General features: G+C 47.0%; 1 protein-coding gene across 3 annotated transcripts in view; it reads left to right on the top strand.

Moving 5' to 3' along the window:
• CA10 (carbonic anhydrase 10) overlaps window positions 1–18,768 on the top strand; it is a 339,679-nt gene that overhangs the window by 130,362 nt on the left and 190,549 nt on the right. For all 3 annotated transcript variants that reach the window (XM_083490417.1, XM_083490418.1, XM_083490419.1), the window contains exon 4: window positions 14,639–14,781. In XM_083490417.1, coding sequence (XP_083346543.1) covers window positions 14,639–14,781 — 143 coding nt within the window. The remainder of the gene's footprint in view (window positions 1–14,638; window positions 14,782–18,768) is intronic.

Raw genomic sequence — 18,768 nt, 5'->3', positions numbered from 1 at the left:
GTTGGCAGGAGCTAGGACCGAACAACGGGAGCGCACCCTGTTGCGGGGATTCGAACTGCCAACCTTTTGATCAGCAAGCACTAGGCTCTGTGGTTTAACCCTCCTACCCCTCTAGCTGCATATTACTTCAGGAGAGCAGGGTATCACATTTCCCAGGGAAATTTAATGAAATCTGAGGACATTCCAGGGACAGATTTGCAAATCCGGGGACTGTCCCCGGGAAATGGGGACGTCTGGTAACCCTACTCTAGCATCCATAGAATCATAGAATCATAGAGTTGGAAGAGACCACAAGGGCCATCGAGTCCAACCCCCTGCCAAGCAGGAAACACCATCAGAGCACTCCTGACATATGGTTGTCAAGCCTCTGCTTAAAGACCTCCAAAGAAGGAGACTCCACCACACTCCTTGGCAGCAAATTCCACTGTCGAACAGCTCTTACTGTCAGGAAGTCCATCTCACCAAGCTACTGATTGCTCAGCATGTGGGAGCACTGGTGTCTGATGGCAAGGTTTGTTTTGGGTAGGATGTCTATGCATGGTGTGGTGACAGGAGATGTAGAGTTTTTGTTTTCTTTGTGTCTCATAATGCTGGTACCTGGGGCCATCCATTGAAGCTGAATAATGGAAGATTCTGGGCAGGCAAAAGAAGTTATGACTTCACACAGTGCATAGTTGAATTATGGAATCTACACACACAAGATGTAGCAATGGCCACTAACTTGGCTCTAAAGAATTAGAGAAATTCATAACTTATGGAAGAAGATAAGGCTATCACTGAGTGCTACTTAAGATGGGTATGTTCTATTTCCACTCCCGGAGGAATTATGCCTATAGATATCCATTGCTGGGTATCACAAATGAGGAGAGTGCTCTTGTATTCAGGTCCTGTTGGCAGATTTCCCATTGGCAACTGATTGGCCGTTATAAGAACAGAATGCTTCAATAGATGGGCATCTGTTCTTATCCAACAAGGCACTTATTGTGGATACACAATCTTTTACTACTCCCCTTCTTTCATTCCCCTCCTTCCCTCATATGTATGTGCCCACACACACACGCGCGCACACACACACACACACGTGGTATGACCCCATGCTAATGCATAGTGTGGGTGTGGCCAATGGAGTGAGCCATATCTATCTATTTGCTACCCTTCTTCCTGGTAGGGTGATGAGTTGGGTGGGGAAATCCTTGCACAATTGGCCCTGCCTCTAAGATTTATGGATTCACAGACTCCACAGCAGCATGCGATTCACCTAGTTGAAGGGCAGGTGCTATGTGGGGGAGAGACATACTCTAGCATAGAAAGGTAGCCTCTGAACAGCATAGGCAGCACCTGAGCAAAACTGCTTTTGAGGAACTAGATCAGTTTATTGGGACAGGGTCTGCTTGTGTCATATGGTCACAAATGGATTGGGTGCAGTATACCCTTTGGCCACCTGCAATAATCCCAGTGCTTTTTTTCTGGGGGGACGCAGGGGCACGCATACCCCTAAACATTTTGTGAGTCTGATTTTGTGGGGCAGTACAGTGGTACCTCGTGTTATGGACAGGATCCGTTCTGGAGGCCCGCTCATAACGTGAAAAGCCCACAACTCGAAGCGCTGCATCTGTGCAGGCGTGCGGCACGATTTGGCACGCATGCGCAAGCAGCGAAACCTGGAAGTAACCCATTCCAGTACTTCCGGGTTGCCGCGGGACACAAGACAAAAACACGCAACCTGAAGCGGACGTAACATGAGGTATGACTGTATTTCAATACGTGTAGAAAAATGAGAGTACCCCTAAACATTTTTTTTTAAGAAAAAAAGCACTGAATAACCCAGTCCTAGGATCCCATGGCTTTCAAACTGTCATGGTGGCACAGGGACCAAGTAACCTGTACTCTGCCACGAAAGGCATGGTAGTTCAAAATGCCCCACATTTTTTCCAGGCTAAAAGGATTATGTAAATTAGTTCTAAAAATCAGTCCAAGTTCTAAAGTTGGAGGTAAGAGTTGATAAGATCTCTACTTCAGTTTATTCACTGAGTTCATTATTTTCATAATTTAAGCTTGAAATGAAGCCCAGTCGTAAAATAAAAGCCAATCAGGTTGTATTTACCCAGCAATTATTCTTGGCTTATATAATTACCGGTGCCAAAGATAAAATCTCAAGCTAGTTTATTGAAATTGGGAATTGAAACCACAGAGAGAGAAAAGAGCTCAGTGTACATCATTAAAAGCAGTCCATTCATTACTTCCACCTACTCTGCTTGAAGGAAACCATGATGCTAATGCCTCCAGATAACCACATGACCTTCTCGACTTTTACATAAAAGCTAAACGTAATGCCATAAATGCTTGAGAGGCATAAATCTTGGACACCAAAAGACATGACAGAATGGTGTTCAGCTGTGCAACTGGCCACAGGGCAGGGAACACGCCTGATCTGGGGTGGATATGAGCCAGCATCACAGGAATTGAAAAATGAGAAGTTTGATACACTGCTAGTAGACTGGCAAAATGGCCATTGTATCCTATACCTTCTCCGCTCAGAAGGGAAGGGGAAAGCAGAGTGATCAGGAAAACTCAAACTGAAGGAGAAATGCCATGCATGTGTCCAGCATCCATGGACGCACCACCAAAACCCACCAGTCAGGACTGTGCAACCAACTATGGTTATGCGGCAGACCCGTGTTTGGGAAACACTGATAGCCCCTCAACTGGCGGAGCTTGTGTATTAGGGCAGCATGCTAAAGTTTCTTTCCAGCAACTTGAATATTGTGTTGCCTTTACAGCTGAGACCCATGGGCTTATCACAGCAAAAAGTTACTAGTTTCCTTTGCATCATTGTGCTTTCCCATGAATCATAAAATCAAATCAAGCCCAGCAGACCGCACAGACTTAAATCCCTATCATAAGGCGGGGTTATCGCGATCTTAACCTCTTCTTCAAAATCTCCAAGAAAATATCCAGCAGCTTCCCCTGGCAATTCCATTGTTGAGCAGCTCTCATATTTAAGAAGTCCCCCTCCCCTCTAAGTACTTAAATCTACATCTGCCAGCCTGCAATATTGCTTCTTCTGCTATTATCAGTAGACACGGTGAAAAACTGTCTTCTTCTTTAAAAAAAAGAAAGAGAATAAATACCATAATAACATAATGTGGAATGAAGGAAAATGTATTGCAGATCTCATCTGACCACCAGAGAGATTTTGAAGTGAGATAGAGAGGTTTGTTTACTCATGGTGAAGCTCGTCATAAAGGATACTTTTAAAAGGAGGAGGAGGAGGAGGAGGATTTCTATTAGCCCAGTCCCTTTTAGTTCTATATTCCTTATCAATATTATTTATATCCCCCTCCCCCCATAGGTGGGATGCGGATGGCGCTGTGGGTTAAACCACAGAGCCTAGGACTTGCCGATCAGAAGGTCAGTGGTTTGAATCCCCACAACAGGGTGAGCTCCCGTTGCTCGGTCCCTGCTCTTGCCAACCTAGCAGTTCAAAAGCATGTCAAAGTGCAAGTAGATAAATAGGTACGGCTCTGGTGGGAAGGTAAACAGTGTTTCCGTGCGCTGCTTTGGTTCACCAGAAGCAGCTTAGTCATGCTGGCCACATGACCTGGAAGCTGTACGCCAGCTCTCTCAGCCAATAAAGCGAGATGAGCGCTGCAACCCCAGAGTCGGTCACGACTGGACCTAATGGTCAGGGGTCCCTTTACCTTTACCTTTAGGAGCCAATTCCAGGAGGCCGTAGGTGCTTGGGCACCATCAATAATAAAATTGTAGGAGCCAGGCACCCACAAAGTCAATGAAAAAAGCTTCATCCTCCATAGCCAGCCAGCGAGCCATTCTTTTCCGGGATTGTGGCTTGGATGTGGAGGCAGTCTCTCTGCCTCCTGGTGCGAGACCATCCCCACAGAAAAGGGTGCCTCTCTGGCTCTGGATAGAAGGAGGAAGAGGAGTCGCCACCGCCAGCCACCACAACACAGACGTGTGACATCACAAGCACACTGTGCTGGGCCCGGAGATATCCTGTGAAACACGGTCAAGGACCAGTCCAGAATCTGAAGGTTCCGCTAGGAGTCAGTCCAACAGGGTCAAGGCAGTACATGAGGCAGGAAACTAGGCAAGGACAGGTAGAGGATCTGAGGCAGGATCTGGCATACAGCAATGTTGCTCCCGCAACCTGGAGCGGGGTCCGACAGCCTTTTATCTTTGTCAGGGTAGCGGCTGGTCCTGATCCCCCAGCGACTCACCTCCCTGTTTCGCCTGAAGGCGAGCACTCCTCCTGCGAGTACTCAGGTCTCTCCTTCTCTCGGACCTTAGTCTCTGCAGCTCGGGAGACATCACTGGGTTACTAGACCCAGGGGCCGCCTTAGCCTCCCCTGACCGAACCGGTAGTGGAGCAGCTGTAAGTGATGGCCTAGCTGAAGGCAACAAGGTAATCTCCGCATCTGGAGCCAGGGCAGGCTGAGGCCCCTGACTTGGCCCAGCTGGTGTTTGTTGCAGGGGAACCTGTGCAGACTGGGACTCTTCAGGATCAGGCCCCAGACTTGGTTCAGATGGTGCCTGAGGCAAAGGATCCGGTGCAGACTGAGACTCCTCTGGTTCCAAGCCTGAACCCGAGTCCCAGGCCATCACACAGAGCTGCACCTAGTGCATGTGACGTCACACACACTATGTGCAGGTGGGTCGGTGGGTGTGACGTTGCACATCTGCATTGCGGCGGTGGGCACCCACAATCCTGAGAACGAGATGGCACCCCGATCCCCCCCCATATCATACCAGCAGTCTATTGTGGTAGCTAATAATAAGCAAACAAATATATTAAACCATCTCTTTAAACAAGAGATTGGATGCATTTGCTCATGTATCTTTCTGTGAGATATTCCGAAGCTAGACCGGGTCAATATTTCACTGGATGCTCAGTTTTACCGATTGTTTCTTTTCGTTAAAAGAAAACATGTTGGAAATTGGCCAGTAGAAATTTCTCGAGGGTTTCAAGGTGGTGAGGTTGGGCTTACCTTACTTGCAGGTGAGATGGTTGGGGTCAGGTTGCCTGCCCCCCTCATTTTGTTTTTGAACGTTTTAAAAGAAGGCTAGCCAGCCGTGATCAGCAGCCAGCAGGTTTTGTGGTCTCCCTGTAGCATTCAGATTTCCTTCCGGCTGCACGGCTGTTCCTGTGCCAGTTCTGCTCTAGCCAGCAACTGTGGGCAACCGATCAGGGCCCAGATATGCCAGGCAGCAAGCCAGAGGGGAAGATGAATGACAGGGCTGGGAAGCGGTGCCAACTCTACATTTTGAGGGGGCTCTGAGTCATAACTGTCTCAGGAAGCTCTTCCTTGCGTAAATGGACTCATCTCTGCCCCTGTACTCCCTCTCTTCCTCTGAGATCAGTCAACACAACTTTCTCTTGCTATAGTCATGTTTGCACACTTGGAGAGGGGCCATGAATAAGCAGCAACTAGGGACGCGGGTGGCGCTGTGGTCTAAACCACCGAGCCTAGGGCTTGCAGATCAGAAGGTCAGCGGTTCGAATCCCATGATGGGGTGAGCTCCCGTTGCTCGGTTCCTGCTCCTGCCAACCTAGCAGTTCGAAAGCCCATCAAAGTGCAAGTAGATAAATAGGTACCGCTCTGGTGGGAAGGTAAACGGCGTTTCCGTGCACTGCTCTGGTTCGCCAGAAGCGACTTAGTCATGCTGGCCACATGACCCAGAAGCTGTACGCCGGCTCCCTTGGCCAGTAAAGCGAGATGAGCGCCGCAACCCCAGAGTCGGTCACGACTGGACCTAATGGTCAAGGGTCCCTTCACCTTTACAAGAAGATAGCAGGACCAAGAGGCTCTTTGAATCACCAGTGTGCCTCCCCCTCTGCAGAGCTGTGGACCCCAGAAGGTGCCCAATGATGGCACTGCCTGGCATCAGGCCTGCCAGGGAGGGAACGTGCAGGAGAAGTCAATAGGCCAAGCCTTTCCTACTATTGAAATACAGATATGGGAAAGCTTCACCAGTTGACATTCTGTCTGCCAGGCAGTTTTATTACTTGTGTGTGGTACCCGATTTATTGCTGAGCCCTCCACCCCATCCACAAAAAGGATACAATTTGCATATGGTTCCAGGAAATACTGCTGACGTCCCTGCCTATTTTTTTATTATTATTTCTTTTAAGATTCAAATAGATATCTGAAAGTTATATGCATACTATTCTCTACAGCAGTGTTTCCGAACCGGTGTTCCGCGGCACACTAGTGTGCCGTGAGACGTTGGCTGGTGTGCCGTGGGAGGGAGGCGGGCGAGTCGGGCGGTGAGAGGCGGCGGCGGCGAGGATCCGCGTCGAGCCGGGGGCGGCTCCGCGGTGGTGGTGCCGAGGTTTCTCTCTCCATTCTCCCCTCACACACACACACAGGAAATAACACAGGATCAGCTGACAGGACCCAGCCAATGGGGCGGCGGCGGGGCAGCGCGTGCAAAAGGGAGGAGCACGAGACAGCGGACGAGGAGGAGGCCGGCATGTCCGGGCAGCAGCAGCAACAACAGCAGCAGCAACTCCCGGCGACGGCTCCTCAAGCCCCGGGCAACCCTACTCCCTCACCGGCCTCGGCCGCCCTCCTGCTCCACCCGCCGCCGCCTCCCCCGCCGCCGCCGGCCACCTCGGCCCCGCCGCCGCCCCCTCCTCCGCCCGCTATCGCCGCCACCACCACAACAGCCGCCGCCGCCTCAGCTGCCGCCGTCCCTCAGTCCCTCGCTTTGCTGCCTCCTCCCCCCCCCACCCCCAAAGCTTGGAGGTTCCCCGGCAAGGGGGAGGGAAAAAATTGAAAACTTTCACTTTCGTGCGTCCCTCCCGGCGTGACGCTGCGTGCTGACGTCACGGGGTTGTAATGGTGGTGTGCCGCGAGATTTTTTTCATCAAACAAGTGTGCCTTTGCCCAAAAAAGGTTGGGAAACACTGCTCTACAGAGTAGTTAAATGCTTCTTGTACTATGCACTCGTAAGTAAAATGATGAATAGGCTTAAAATTTTATTAAATTACTATTATAGCACAATCCTATGCCTTCCGACTCAGAAGTAAGCCCCACTGCATTCAGTCACAGCCAAGCTTGTATGTGTATAAGATTTCAGCTTTTGATTTCTTAGAGGAAAAAGGGATAAACCTTCTTGGTTTAACTAAAGTTTTCTTCTTTTCTTTCGCGTTGTTATGCACTGTGAACAATTTTTTAAAAAATTAACGGCACTCATTGTTTAATTGGCTTGTAATGCCCCCACTCCTGTCTGTTATTGGTAAGTGTGTGTGTGTGCGCGCGCTAAATCCAAATTGGATATATGCTGTTCTGATCTCTCTAAGAAATCATTAATTCCTCAGAATGCAATAATGAGGAAGGACAACAAAATGGGTTCTGGTAAAAGTTAGTTTTGTAAATGTGGAACTCTGCTTTCAGATTGTCTGCTTGCCATTTGGAACAGGAGGGGAATATAGAAAGAAAATAAATATGTTTTAAAAACATAGGATTAACGGCAGAAGATGGCACTTCAAACAAAACACCCCCTCATTGTATTTAAGAGCAGAGAGAGGGAGGGAAGGGAAAAAATATAAAGTCTTAAAGCAATAATTTGCCTTTATAAATTGACAGAGAGCGAATGGTCAAAGGCCTGGAAACGATGCCTTATGAGGAACGGCTAAGGGAGCTGGGCATGTTTAGCCTGGAGAAGAGGAGGTTAAGGGGTGATACGATAGCCATGTTCAAATATATAAAAGGATGTCACATAGAGGAGGGAGAAAGGTTGTTTTCTGCTGCTCCAGAGAAGCGGACACGGAGCAATGGATCCAAACTACAAGAAAGAAGATTCCACCTAAACATTAGGAAGAACTTCCTGACAGTAAGAGCTGTTCGACAGTGGAATTTGCTGCCAAGGAGTGTGGTGGAGTCTCCTCCTTTGGAGGTCTTTAAGCAGAGGCTTGACAACCATATGTCAGGAGTGCTCTGATGGTGTTTCCTGCTTGGCAGGGGGTTGGACTCGATATCCCTTGTGGTCTCTTCCAACTCTATGATTCTATGATTCTATAATTCTATGAAATGGATTACCAGAGGAGGCTAAACTCACAATTTTTCAGTAGTTGCCATTTAATAAAATGGTTTTTATCAGTAAGAGAGAGAGAGAGCACATTCTCATACACACACACACATATACATATATACAGTGCTTTTTTCTGGGGGTACATAGGGGTACGCATACCCCTAAACATTTTGTGAATCTTTGTACTTTTGTCCATTTACTGTATTTATTTTTCCCAATTTGAACTATAAAATGGTGGTTTACTTGAATCAAAATGAAAGTAGCCCTAAACATTTTTTAGAAAAAAAAACACTGCGTGCGGCGCGTGCGCGCGCACACACACACACACACACACATATACCTACATACATATATATATGAGAATGTGCACACATATACACAGAGATTCTAGCAGCTTGTTCAAGAACATAGAGAATATAGCTGCTATAATGCCCAGGTCCCTTGGATGCACGATACATTTTGCCATAGCAACTGTAGAGCCTGAGACCTTAGACATGGAAAAAGGATGCTCCCAGCCATTCCCACTACCTCCAACTGATCGGGGCAGGAGTAGGAGAGTGGTGAGGGTCTGCTGTTTGGAGCCCATATACTCTGCTCAAAGTTCATGATGCACCCAAGATACTAAGGCATAATGGGACTTGCACAAGAGTTTCTATGAGACCTGGCTCTTTAGGGTATGAGTGAACTTTCTACACTGTACTGTTCTCCTCTGCTAAGTGCAGGGTTGGGGATGACCTGATCTTTGCCATACTCCCTCTGATGTTATCAAGACCCATTCTGAATTTTATCCAGGAGGTCTGGAGGATTACAGTTTGAATGCCCAGTGAAGAAGCAACCACCACATGATTGGTGCAAGTTTGTAATGAGCTGAGGTGTGTGGTTTGGTTATTCTGTGCCAATCCGAGCATTCTTGAAAGGTTTTCTTTTCCTCCTTCACCTCTGTCTTGTATTAATGGTGATCAGAACTGAATATCTTCTGTTGGCAAGGGGACTGTACAAAATGTCAAATTTCCCCTTCTTTAATCTTACTACCATACGCATTTCTCCGGTGTTTGTAGAGAGATGGGAACAGTGAAGGCCTTTCAAATGCGAATGCTTCACTCACTTCTTTGATGTTACACATCCCATTTGCCAGCTATTCACGCTAATGTGTTTTGCATTAGTGCTATATAGTGGGAAAGGTCCTGTCTCTGTCACCTGCGTGTTGAAAGCGTTGGGTGGAATTTGCTGACTGAAATGCAGCTGAAGGCTAGTTGTGGCCTCAGCTGCAAGCCTCTGAACAGCTACTTGGGAGGAAAACCCAACGAAATCAGTAAGAGTTATTTATGAGTAAACAAGAACTTCACAGCCCATTGAAGCTGATGAAACAAGTTCATTGCATCCAACGTAAGTCACATTGCTTTTAATCGGACTGCCTAGATCATACTAAGCATCCATAATGCAACCCAACCACTCATAGTCTACAGAGGGCCTCTGTCTAGACTGAATATTCTTGTTAGTGCATGTGAATATGCTTGTTAGTGCATTGAGTGGGCCTGGGATTGCAGCCATGTAGAATAAGTAATATCTAGCCTGATGGCATGCAGCTGGTATTTTGTGTGGAAGATTCACATTCATGAGGAAGAAAACTTGTCTGTATCTGTGGCGCTGTGGTCTAAACCACTGAACCTCTTGGGCTTGCCAATCAGAAGGTTGGCGGTTCGAATCCCAGCGCTGGGGTGAGCTCCCGTTGTTCTGTCCCAGCTCCTGCCAACCTAGCAGTTCGAAAGCACACCAGTACAAGTAGATAAATAGGTACCAATGCGACAGGAAGATAAACGGTGTTTCCATGTGCTCTGTCTTACATCACGGTGTTATGTTGTGCCAGAAATGGTTCAGTCACGTGACCCGAAAACTGTCTGTGGACAAACGCTAGCTCCCTTGGCCTGAAAGCGAGATGAGCATCGCACCCCATAATCACTTTTGACTGGACTTAACCGTCCAGGGGTCCTTTACCTTTTGCCTTTACCATGGTGCCTTGGTTCTCAAACTTAATCCGTTCCAGAAGTCCGTTCCAAAACCAAAGCATTCCAAAACCAAGGAATGCTTTCCCATAGAAAGTAATACAAAATGGATTAACCCGTTTCAGACTTTTAAAAACAACCTCCAGAACTGCAATCTAACATGAATTTTACTATCTGACAAGACTACTGAGCCATAAAATGAAAGAAATAAACAATGTACAGTGGTGCCTCGCAAGACGAAATTAATTCGTTCCGTGAATTTTTTCGTCTAGCGAATTTTTCGTCTTGCGAAGCACGGTTTCCCATAGGAATGCATTGAAAATCAATTAATGCATTCCTATGGTCAAAAAAAGTCCAAACAAAGCCAAATTTGGTACAACAAGAGTGTATTAAGTGCTCTTTAAAGTCACTCATACTGTAAAGAGCATTTCAAAATTCAAACCCAGATTTTTTAAAAAAAACAAACAGCAGTGTTGCCCAATGGTCACAGAAAATCATAAAAATGCAGGGGGGGGGACAAGCTTCCAGATTCTTGCAAACCCCTCCCCAACTGTTCTCCCAGCCACCCAGCACACAGAAATTCAAATCCAGAATTTTTTTAAAAAAACAGCAGAGTGGCCCAATGGTCACAGGAAATCATAAAAATGCAGGAAAAAAACACACAAGCTTCCAGATTCTTGCAAACCCCTCCCCAACACCAAGTCCTTGAATTCCAAACACCCCAACCCAAAATCCAAAACCCCCCCAAAAAGTTTTAAAAGCTTAACTTACCAAATGGCTGCAAAAGAAGTTTTGGAAAAGCTTCAAAAATCACCAAAGTCTTTAAAAACCTCAAAAAAGGCTACTATGTACACTGCGTTCTATGAGTTGCTCCTCGAAGTCAAGTCGCAACTGTATTAACAGTGTTAAGAAAAAGGAAACAAACTTGCAAGACATTTTCGTCTTGCGAAGCAAGCCCATAGGGAAATTCGTCTTGCGAAGCAGCTCAAAAAACGGAAAACCCTTTCGTCTAGCGAGTTTTCCGTCTTGCGGGGCATCACTGTACTGCAGTCACACAATCAAGCAAGCAGTAGCTGAACTGGGTTCCACACAATCACAAAAACAAAACAAAAAGAGCCGCAAAAACACAACATAAATAGCAAAAACAGACCTCAGCATAACACTCAAAACGGAAGTGTGGCACTCAAATCGGAAGCATACCACTCAAAATGGAGAACATTCGACTTCTGGAAAAGGTTCGCAAACCGGAACACTTACTTCTGGGTTTGCAGTGTTTGGGTTCCAAGTTCTTTGAGTACCAAGGTGTTTGAGAACCAAGGTACCATTTTAGTAATGTATGAACTGCTATCCAGTCACATTATTTGCTGGGCTACCATTTCCTGTGTTGAACATTAGCATGATAAACTAAATAAGCAATTTTCTTGTTTCTTGCCCACTCTACTTCCTGCTCAGAGAGGAAAAGGGGGGGGGAATCCAACCAGTAATGGGTAGTGTGGGAGGGGCAAAGCTCAGATTGGCGCTGCCACCACACCTGCCAAACTCCCCAAATATTGCAGGGCCATTTTCCAACCAAGCAATGTGTACCAAAAAATGCATATGCTGGCCTAAAGTGTGAGGGGAAAAATGTGCATGTTACTGAGAATGCATTATATTAAGGGAAATCGCTATGCAAAAATGCCTATATTAGGAGAACTTCACACTAAAATGCATTTTTTTAATGCAGACTTCTTTAAAAAAATAAAAAATAAGTTGCAAATTGATGTGGAAATGTGGAGAACTTGAGCTTGGAAAAAAATAGAAACTCTGACAGATTTCTCTATCCCCAGCCACCATTCAACCTCCTGTTTTGCTTACCTGCTCAGGATTGCAAAAGTTTAAGTGTGTGAATATAAATAAAGCACCTGGTGGAGCAACCCACCTCTTTGTCTAAAAATGCATATTCTGCCTCCATTTGTAAAATTAGGGCAGCTTCCAACACATAATTAGAAAACTATGGTAACCCATAAATCTAAGAAGCTAGCTTGAAATCATTTTAACTGAAGATGATGGGGACTGAACCTGAGCTATGATAATCAGACATGTTTTCAGATTAGTTTATGAACACTTTTAAGCATGGGAATGGCAAATCTGCGCGGTCATTTTTAACACCTCCAGCTTTTTCCATGAGATCAATGATATCCTTTAAGCCACAGACTGATGTTCAGTGCTAGTGACACAGCCACCTTTGTTGAATCTCTGCTGCTTCAGCAAACACCGCGACAATCCCTCTGCTCACCTGCTGCTTCTGTCATCGGGAGGGAAGAGAGAGAGAGACAGAAGGCTCAGCGCAGCAACACAAGGGAAAGGAAGTGAAGCTGGAAATTAAATTTTCAGGCATTATGAGTGCAAGTGGAAGAACGGAGCAGATGAATTTGAAGGCTCAGCAGAATACCCTTCCTCCCGCCCCTTGTCCTTTGAAAATCCCCCGTTGGATTTATCGTTTGACTATGTCAAAGGTTAGCTTGACATAACGTGTCCTAAGTTGTTTGTGCCTAGTATGCCAAAGCTCTTGCTTGAAAGTAGCCTTCTGTAGCTGAAATGTTAGCTTCAGGCCCCTTCTACAACCACAGGCACTGATCACATAGATGACAGTTAAGGAGGAGACACAAATAATCAACATGGCAGCCTCAAGAGGTTATTGCAGAGACTGGGCATAATAGGTCCTGTAACCAGGAACCACCTTATACAGAGCTCCAGGGTGACTGTCAGGGCAGCTGTCAAATCTAATAAATGAATATTTCAGCCAGACAGTCTCCTCTTCCACCAGGACCTTTGTAAGACCAATTGTCCAGTGGAAATAAGCATCAACTGCAAGTTCTTACACAAGTCGAACTGATCTCCCTGCCCCCCTTTTTGTGTTTTTAAAGGTGTATTATTGAATTCTTATCAATATGAGCCCCTATGAGAGGCTTCCTCAGCCTCGGTCCTCCAGATGTTTTTGGCATACAACGCCCATGATCCCTAGCTAGCAGGACCAGTGGTGAGGGATGCTGGGAGTTGTAGTCCAACAGGATATTAAAAACACAATAAAAGATCAAACATTAAAAACTTCCCTAAGCAGAGCTGCCTTCAAAAAGGACTGGTTCCTTTTTCTTTAGGGGCGGGGGGAATACCGTATTTTTTGCTCCGTAACACTCACTTTTTTCCTCCTAGAAAGTAAGGGGAAATGTCTGTGCGTGTTATGGAGCGAATGCCTACGGATGGTGGGGGGATCTGCTGCAGTCGTGAGCAGAGGATCCATGGTTCCCCTTCCTTCCCTCCTCCGTGGCCCGCTTTGCTCGCTTTGAAACAGCAAAGTGGGAGAAGAAGCACTGAGTGGGGAGAAGAGAGGGACAGAGAGCCTGGTTACAAAGCACGGATCCACATGGATCCTCAGGATTTTTGCACTGGGTCACCCCAAATTCACCATCAGATCACATAGCATGTCCATGGCTACAGCTTGCACCAAAAAAATCACGCACCCACTGTTGCCTGGGGCCGCAGTGGTGCAAAAACATGGTTACAAAGCATGGATCCACATGGATCCTCAGGATTTTTGCATTGGGCTACCCCAAACTCACCGTCAGATCACGTGTCTGTGGCCACAGCATGAACCACAGAAATCATACACCCACTGTTTCATTTAGAATTTTTTTTTTCTTGTTTTCCTCCTCTAAAAACTATGTGCATGTTATGGTTGGGTGCGTGTTATAGAGCGAAAAATACAGGTACATTCTGCAAAATCGCATGGGATTATCTAAGAGTTCTCTGCAGTTCCCTGCTTTCTAAAGTGCAAATAACCACAGTGTCTGTAGTGGTTACAGGCATCCCGGGAAAGGAAAACGAGAGAAACAACCACCACTCGAGAAAACAATGAAGGATCTTGAGTATTGGGAGCCAGCCAAACCCTTGGATGGCAGCAGAGGGATTTGATGGAGCAGTATAGCCATTGCCACTCTAGCAGATTCTGTGCTGAACAACCCCTATCCCTTCCCCTGAAACATCTAGTTCAAGCTACCCTGTGATAACTTCCGCCTGCCCACCATTTGCTTGGGTACATTGGTGGGCTCCTCACAGGCCGGACTTTTCCGCTGGCAGTGCAGCTTCCTCAGTGGCAGAGGCTCACACCATCCAAGCACCCTCTAGTGTGGAGGATTGGAGGTTCGGATTGCACCTCTTGGCTTCTTTAAAAGATTCTACAGTGGTACTTCGGGTTAAGAACTTAATTCATTCTGGAGGTCCATTCTTAACACTTTAGCTAATGGGGGGTCTCTGGCTGTCGCTGCGCCGCCGCCACACGATTTCAGTTCTCTTCCTGAAGCAAAGTTCTTAACCCGAGGTAGTATTTCTGGGTTAGCAGAGTCTGAAACCTGAAGCGTCTGTAACCTGAAGCGTCTGTAACCCGAGGTACCACTGTGTTAATTTTTGATCCTTCCTTATTTTAACTTTTCACAGTGATTGTTCGTATGGGATGTACAATATCAGTAGTGCTTGCGTTGACTTCCTCTGCCGTGTTCCCAGAACCTCTTCTTTAAACTCCCTTCCCTTTTCTTTCGTTACAGTTCCTTCATTTTGGGGCTTGGTGAATTCCGCCTGGAATCTTTGTTCTGTTGGGAAAAGGCAATCACCGGTCAACATAGAAACCAGCCATATGATCTTCGACCCCTTCCTCACCCCTCTTCGCATAAACACAGGGGGCAGAAAGGTAAGATTCCAGCCATGGCTTCCGCTCTTGAAAAAAATGGCAACAGCTGTTTCACATTGGCATTTTTCCATAGGCATGACAATGCCTTCCTCATCAGTTGGGATCTCGAACTCGGGGCTCAGCCAGACCTGCGCTTGTCCCATACCTGGAAAGCGTGGGGCCAAGCAGTTTTGCCTTTGCCCCGCTGCTTTCCCCCAGAAATCCTGCTCTTTAGTGATAAATTGGAGCAAACGTCATTCCAGAGAAAACCCGGTTGACATTTGCACAGATTCAGCGGCTAATATTGGGTTTTCCCAGAGGGAAGCAGCAGAGCAATGGCAAGCCTGGAAGAACCCTCACACTCTTGCAGCTGCTGTACATTTTATCCTTCCCATTTTCAAAACCACATACACTTATGTTGCGCTGCATATATCTTTCTGATGACGTGCTTTAATGTGCCTTGTGTACTATTCTTAATACAGGGAAATTTTTCTTAATATTTGGAGACTTCTGCATTAGATGAGTTCTAACTTTAGTCTTATTAATGTTGTTTTAAGTGTTGTACTCAGAGGTGCCTGGTCTTGTTGGTATGCTTCATAAAGTTTTAACAGTGTGGGCTACTAGCAGAGAATTCTGTCCCTTGCATTTTTCTCCACGCTCTAAAATCTTTAATGAATTGGGGATAGCTCTGAAGTGAAGTCCCCTCGCGGAGTTTGTTGCCTCTTTGTGGCCAAAGGAGCTCCACTACCAGTGATGGTTGCACACAGGGACAGCAAAGAAGAGCAAAGTGCAATAGGCATTGTGTGTGTGTGTGTGTGTGTGTGTGTGTGTGAGAGAGAGAGAGAGAGAGAGAGAGAGAGAGAGAGAGAGAGAGAGAAAGCACTTCCCGTATTGCCTAGGCCACCAGGTGATGCTCTCTCTTTTCATTTGCTGAGCTAAAAGGGTGGGCTTTGCAGCAATTGCAGAAAGATAGTTGGTATGTGTTCAGTTACCTTGGGGGTGCATCCTCTCCCTCTCTGAATCGTACTATGTTGGTTTCATTGCTTACTCTCAGAGGGGTAGGAACCCCTGCATTCACTTGGCAACAGGCAACATTCCCTCTCCCCCACAAGTGTGCAGCCAGTCTGACTGCCTTTATAGTGGTGTGGTCTGCTTTTGTTCGTTATATGATCCCTGATTAGCTAGTATCTCATTGTGCCTATGGATAGCCATAAAAAAGCAAAAGCACACCAGTATGTTTGGGAGGACTGAGGGAAGTTCCCCATTTCTGCTTCGAAAATTCAGTTGATCCCATTTAAGAACAACTTAAGGCAGTGATGGCCAAACTTGGCCCTCCAGCTGTTTTGGGACTACAACTCCCACCATCCCTAGCTAACAGGACCAGTGGTCAGGGATGGTGGGAATTGTAGTCCCAAAACAGCTGGAGGGCCAAGTTTGGCCATCACTGACTTAAGGGAAGCTTTTACATATGCATTCAACACATCATTGCTGTATCATCAAGTACCGGTAATAACTTCTACGTGTGCAACGATCACCACAGATCCAACAAACAGCACCGTGAGTCACTCTCACATCGCCTGACAACACCTTTTGCCCCATGCTTTTCAATTAAAGCACTTCATGTATTCCATTTGGTGGCAAGTCATTGAGTGGTTAGACGCAGAGCAATGAATGTCTCTGCGTGGATCAGTTTTTAAGCATTGGCTTTGTTGCGTCCTATAATGGGGCACCCAAAGGAGACTTGAATTCCTCATGTTGTGGAAGGGGTTTTCACTTTGCTGCTGCAGCGTGTTTAAGATGAGGTAGCTAAGGTCGCTTGGAAGGTCACTTCTTGCGCTCTTAGAAGCAAGTCGAGCACGTCTTTTGCATATTGTAGGAAAGTCAATGGCCAAGCTGATGTGCCTCTTTAAGCGTTGTCCGAACTCTATGGGTAGGACACACCTCTGCTTTATTCTGCATCATCATCTACCCCATTTCATACCTCCAGGTGAATGGATCATGTGCCCATTTACAACTTGCTGATTAGAAGAAATGGCTTTTCTGTTTAACATCGAGAGAGGCTTAATGCAGTGTCTTAGCAAAAGCTATAGCCTGGAGGTTTTCAACATTTTTGAGTCCATGGCTCTCTTGACCAACTTCATTGTTTCTGCAGCTCCCCTATGGGAAATGTGCTTTGTGTTGAAGGAACAGGTTACCCAAACCTGACTGTGCAGTCACCCGAACCAGGCCCCCAAATTCCCAAATTCTTTCTTCAATGATCCATTGGCTAAAATCCATTAGCTTGAGCTGTATAACACAAACCCAGCTGTATAAACAAAGCCTTCTCCTTTATCAGTCCATGAAGGCTTAATGGATGGCCTTGTCAGTTCCAAGTGGAGACGGGGTGGCAGATCTGGGTCTTATCTTAGCGGTTGTAACTATCCTGACCATGCTGACGCACAGACCTTGCAAGACAGGCCTGTCAGCCCCCGCGCCTGGGGATGGCGCCAGGAGTACTCCTATAGTTGGGTGACCTTTTTACCCCAAGATAAGTGTACAGAAACAGGAATTTCTGTTCATACTCAAGGATGTAAACTTACGTGTACAAACTCATGAGGCTGGATTCCTGGGGAGGGGGAAAGGGGACCTGAAGGGGATATAACCTGTATGTAACTGCTCTTTAAGTGTGCTTGCTGTGACTGGTCACACAGTGCCTTTCTACTATCCGGAAAGCAGAAATAAACTCTTTCTCTGAACCAACACTCGGTGTCTATTGACTCCTTCCTCCCTCTCGGGAGCAACATGGACCCAACCAATGGGAAAGGTCTGAAAGGCTACAGTGTCTCAGGAGCCCAGTTATGTCGCTCCTTGCCTGCCCAAGCCAGCATCTCCTCACCCCTTTTTGGATAACCTCCCTTGTGGAGGGTTCCCCCAGCCTCTTCTCCCCTCTCATCGAGGTGGACGCTGCAGCATCTGCTAGTCTCTGAACTGCCACCCTCTGCTCCAAAGAGAGTTGCCTCCTCATGCTGTCCCACGGGGGCCTAGGAAGATGATGCCTCCGGTCTTAGTGGCCCAACAGAAACAGACAAATGGGGCTGAACATGAGGCCGTCAGCTTACTCACCTCAGGAGGCAGCAGCAGAGGGCGCTGCTGGGCCTGCATGGCAGAGAGACTCCCCTTTGGTGTCAGGCGCTCAGCTCCCAGACAGGCCTTGTATGCAGTGAGCACAAGACAGCTCACTGCCCGGCCTCCCACTTGTCTGCCTGTTCCCAACAGCAAGGGCTGGGCTCCCTCAGCCGCTTGCTTGCTTGCTTGCTTGCTTTCTCTGAGGCCACCTTAGCTCCTGGCAATCAGAGCCCCTTGGCCAGGGGTTCTGAATAAAATAGGGGGAGCAGGTAAGCCCCACCCACATAATTGATCGCGTGATGAGGTGCACACACACCATTGGAATGACAATGCCCATCAACCTGGGGGCGCCCCCTCAAATACATTATTGGGGGGCAAAAACCCCTTGGCACCTAGGAGTTGGCTCTTATGCCCCTGGCCAACCGCAGAGGCACCGTTCACCTGGGGAGCTTGTAGCCAGGGCCGCTGCAACAAATAGGCTTGCGAGCCTCCAATAGGCAAAGATGCAAGAGGGCAAGAGAGCAGGGAGGGAGGGAGGGAGGGAGGGAGGGAAGGAAGAAAGAAAGAAAGAAAGGAAGCTGGTGCTGCCTGAAGCTTACCTGATTGTCATTCAAGGTGCCACAGGCTGCCATGGTGCACTAGTTGAAAACCACTGATATAACTTATAGCAGGAGTTACCACCCAGTGCCCACTGGCACCACGATGTCCCTGGGCAAGGTCCCCAGTCTCTGAGCTGGTGGAATGCTTTAATACAAAACAATAGGGAGTGGGGAATGAGAAAACAGGTGCAGCGTTTGGGATTTTCCCCCCTGTGCCATCAACCTGCAAGCATTTCAGATGATGCCATGGAATCATCCCTCCATTATTTACTCTATGGCTTCCTTTTTATTACAAAGAGCCTCT

This window comes from Podarcis liolepis (genome assembly GCF_965112155.1).
Source record: "Podarcis liolepis genome assembly, chromosome: 2".
In the NCBI taxonomy this organism is placed as follows: Eukaryota; Metazoa; Chordata; class Lepidosauria; order Squamata; family Lacertidae; genus Podarcis; species Podarcis liolepis.
This window is presented reverse-complemented; position numbering and strand designations above follow the sequence as displayed.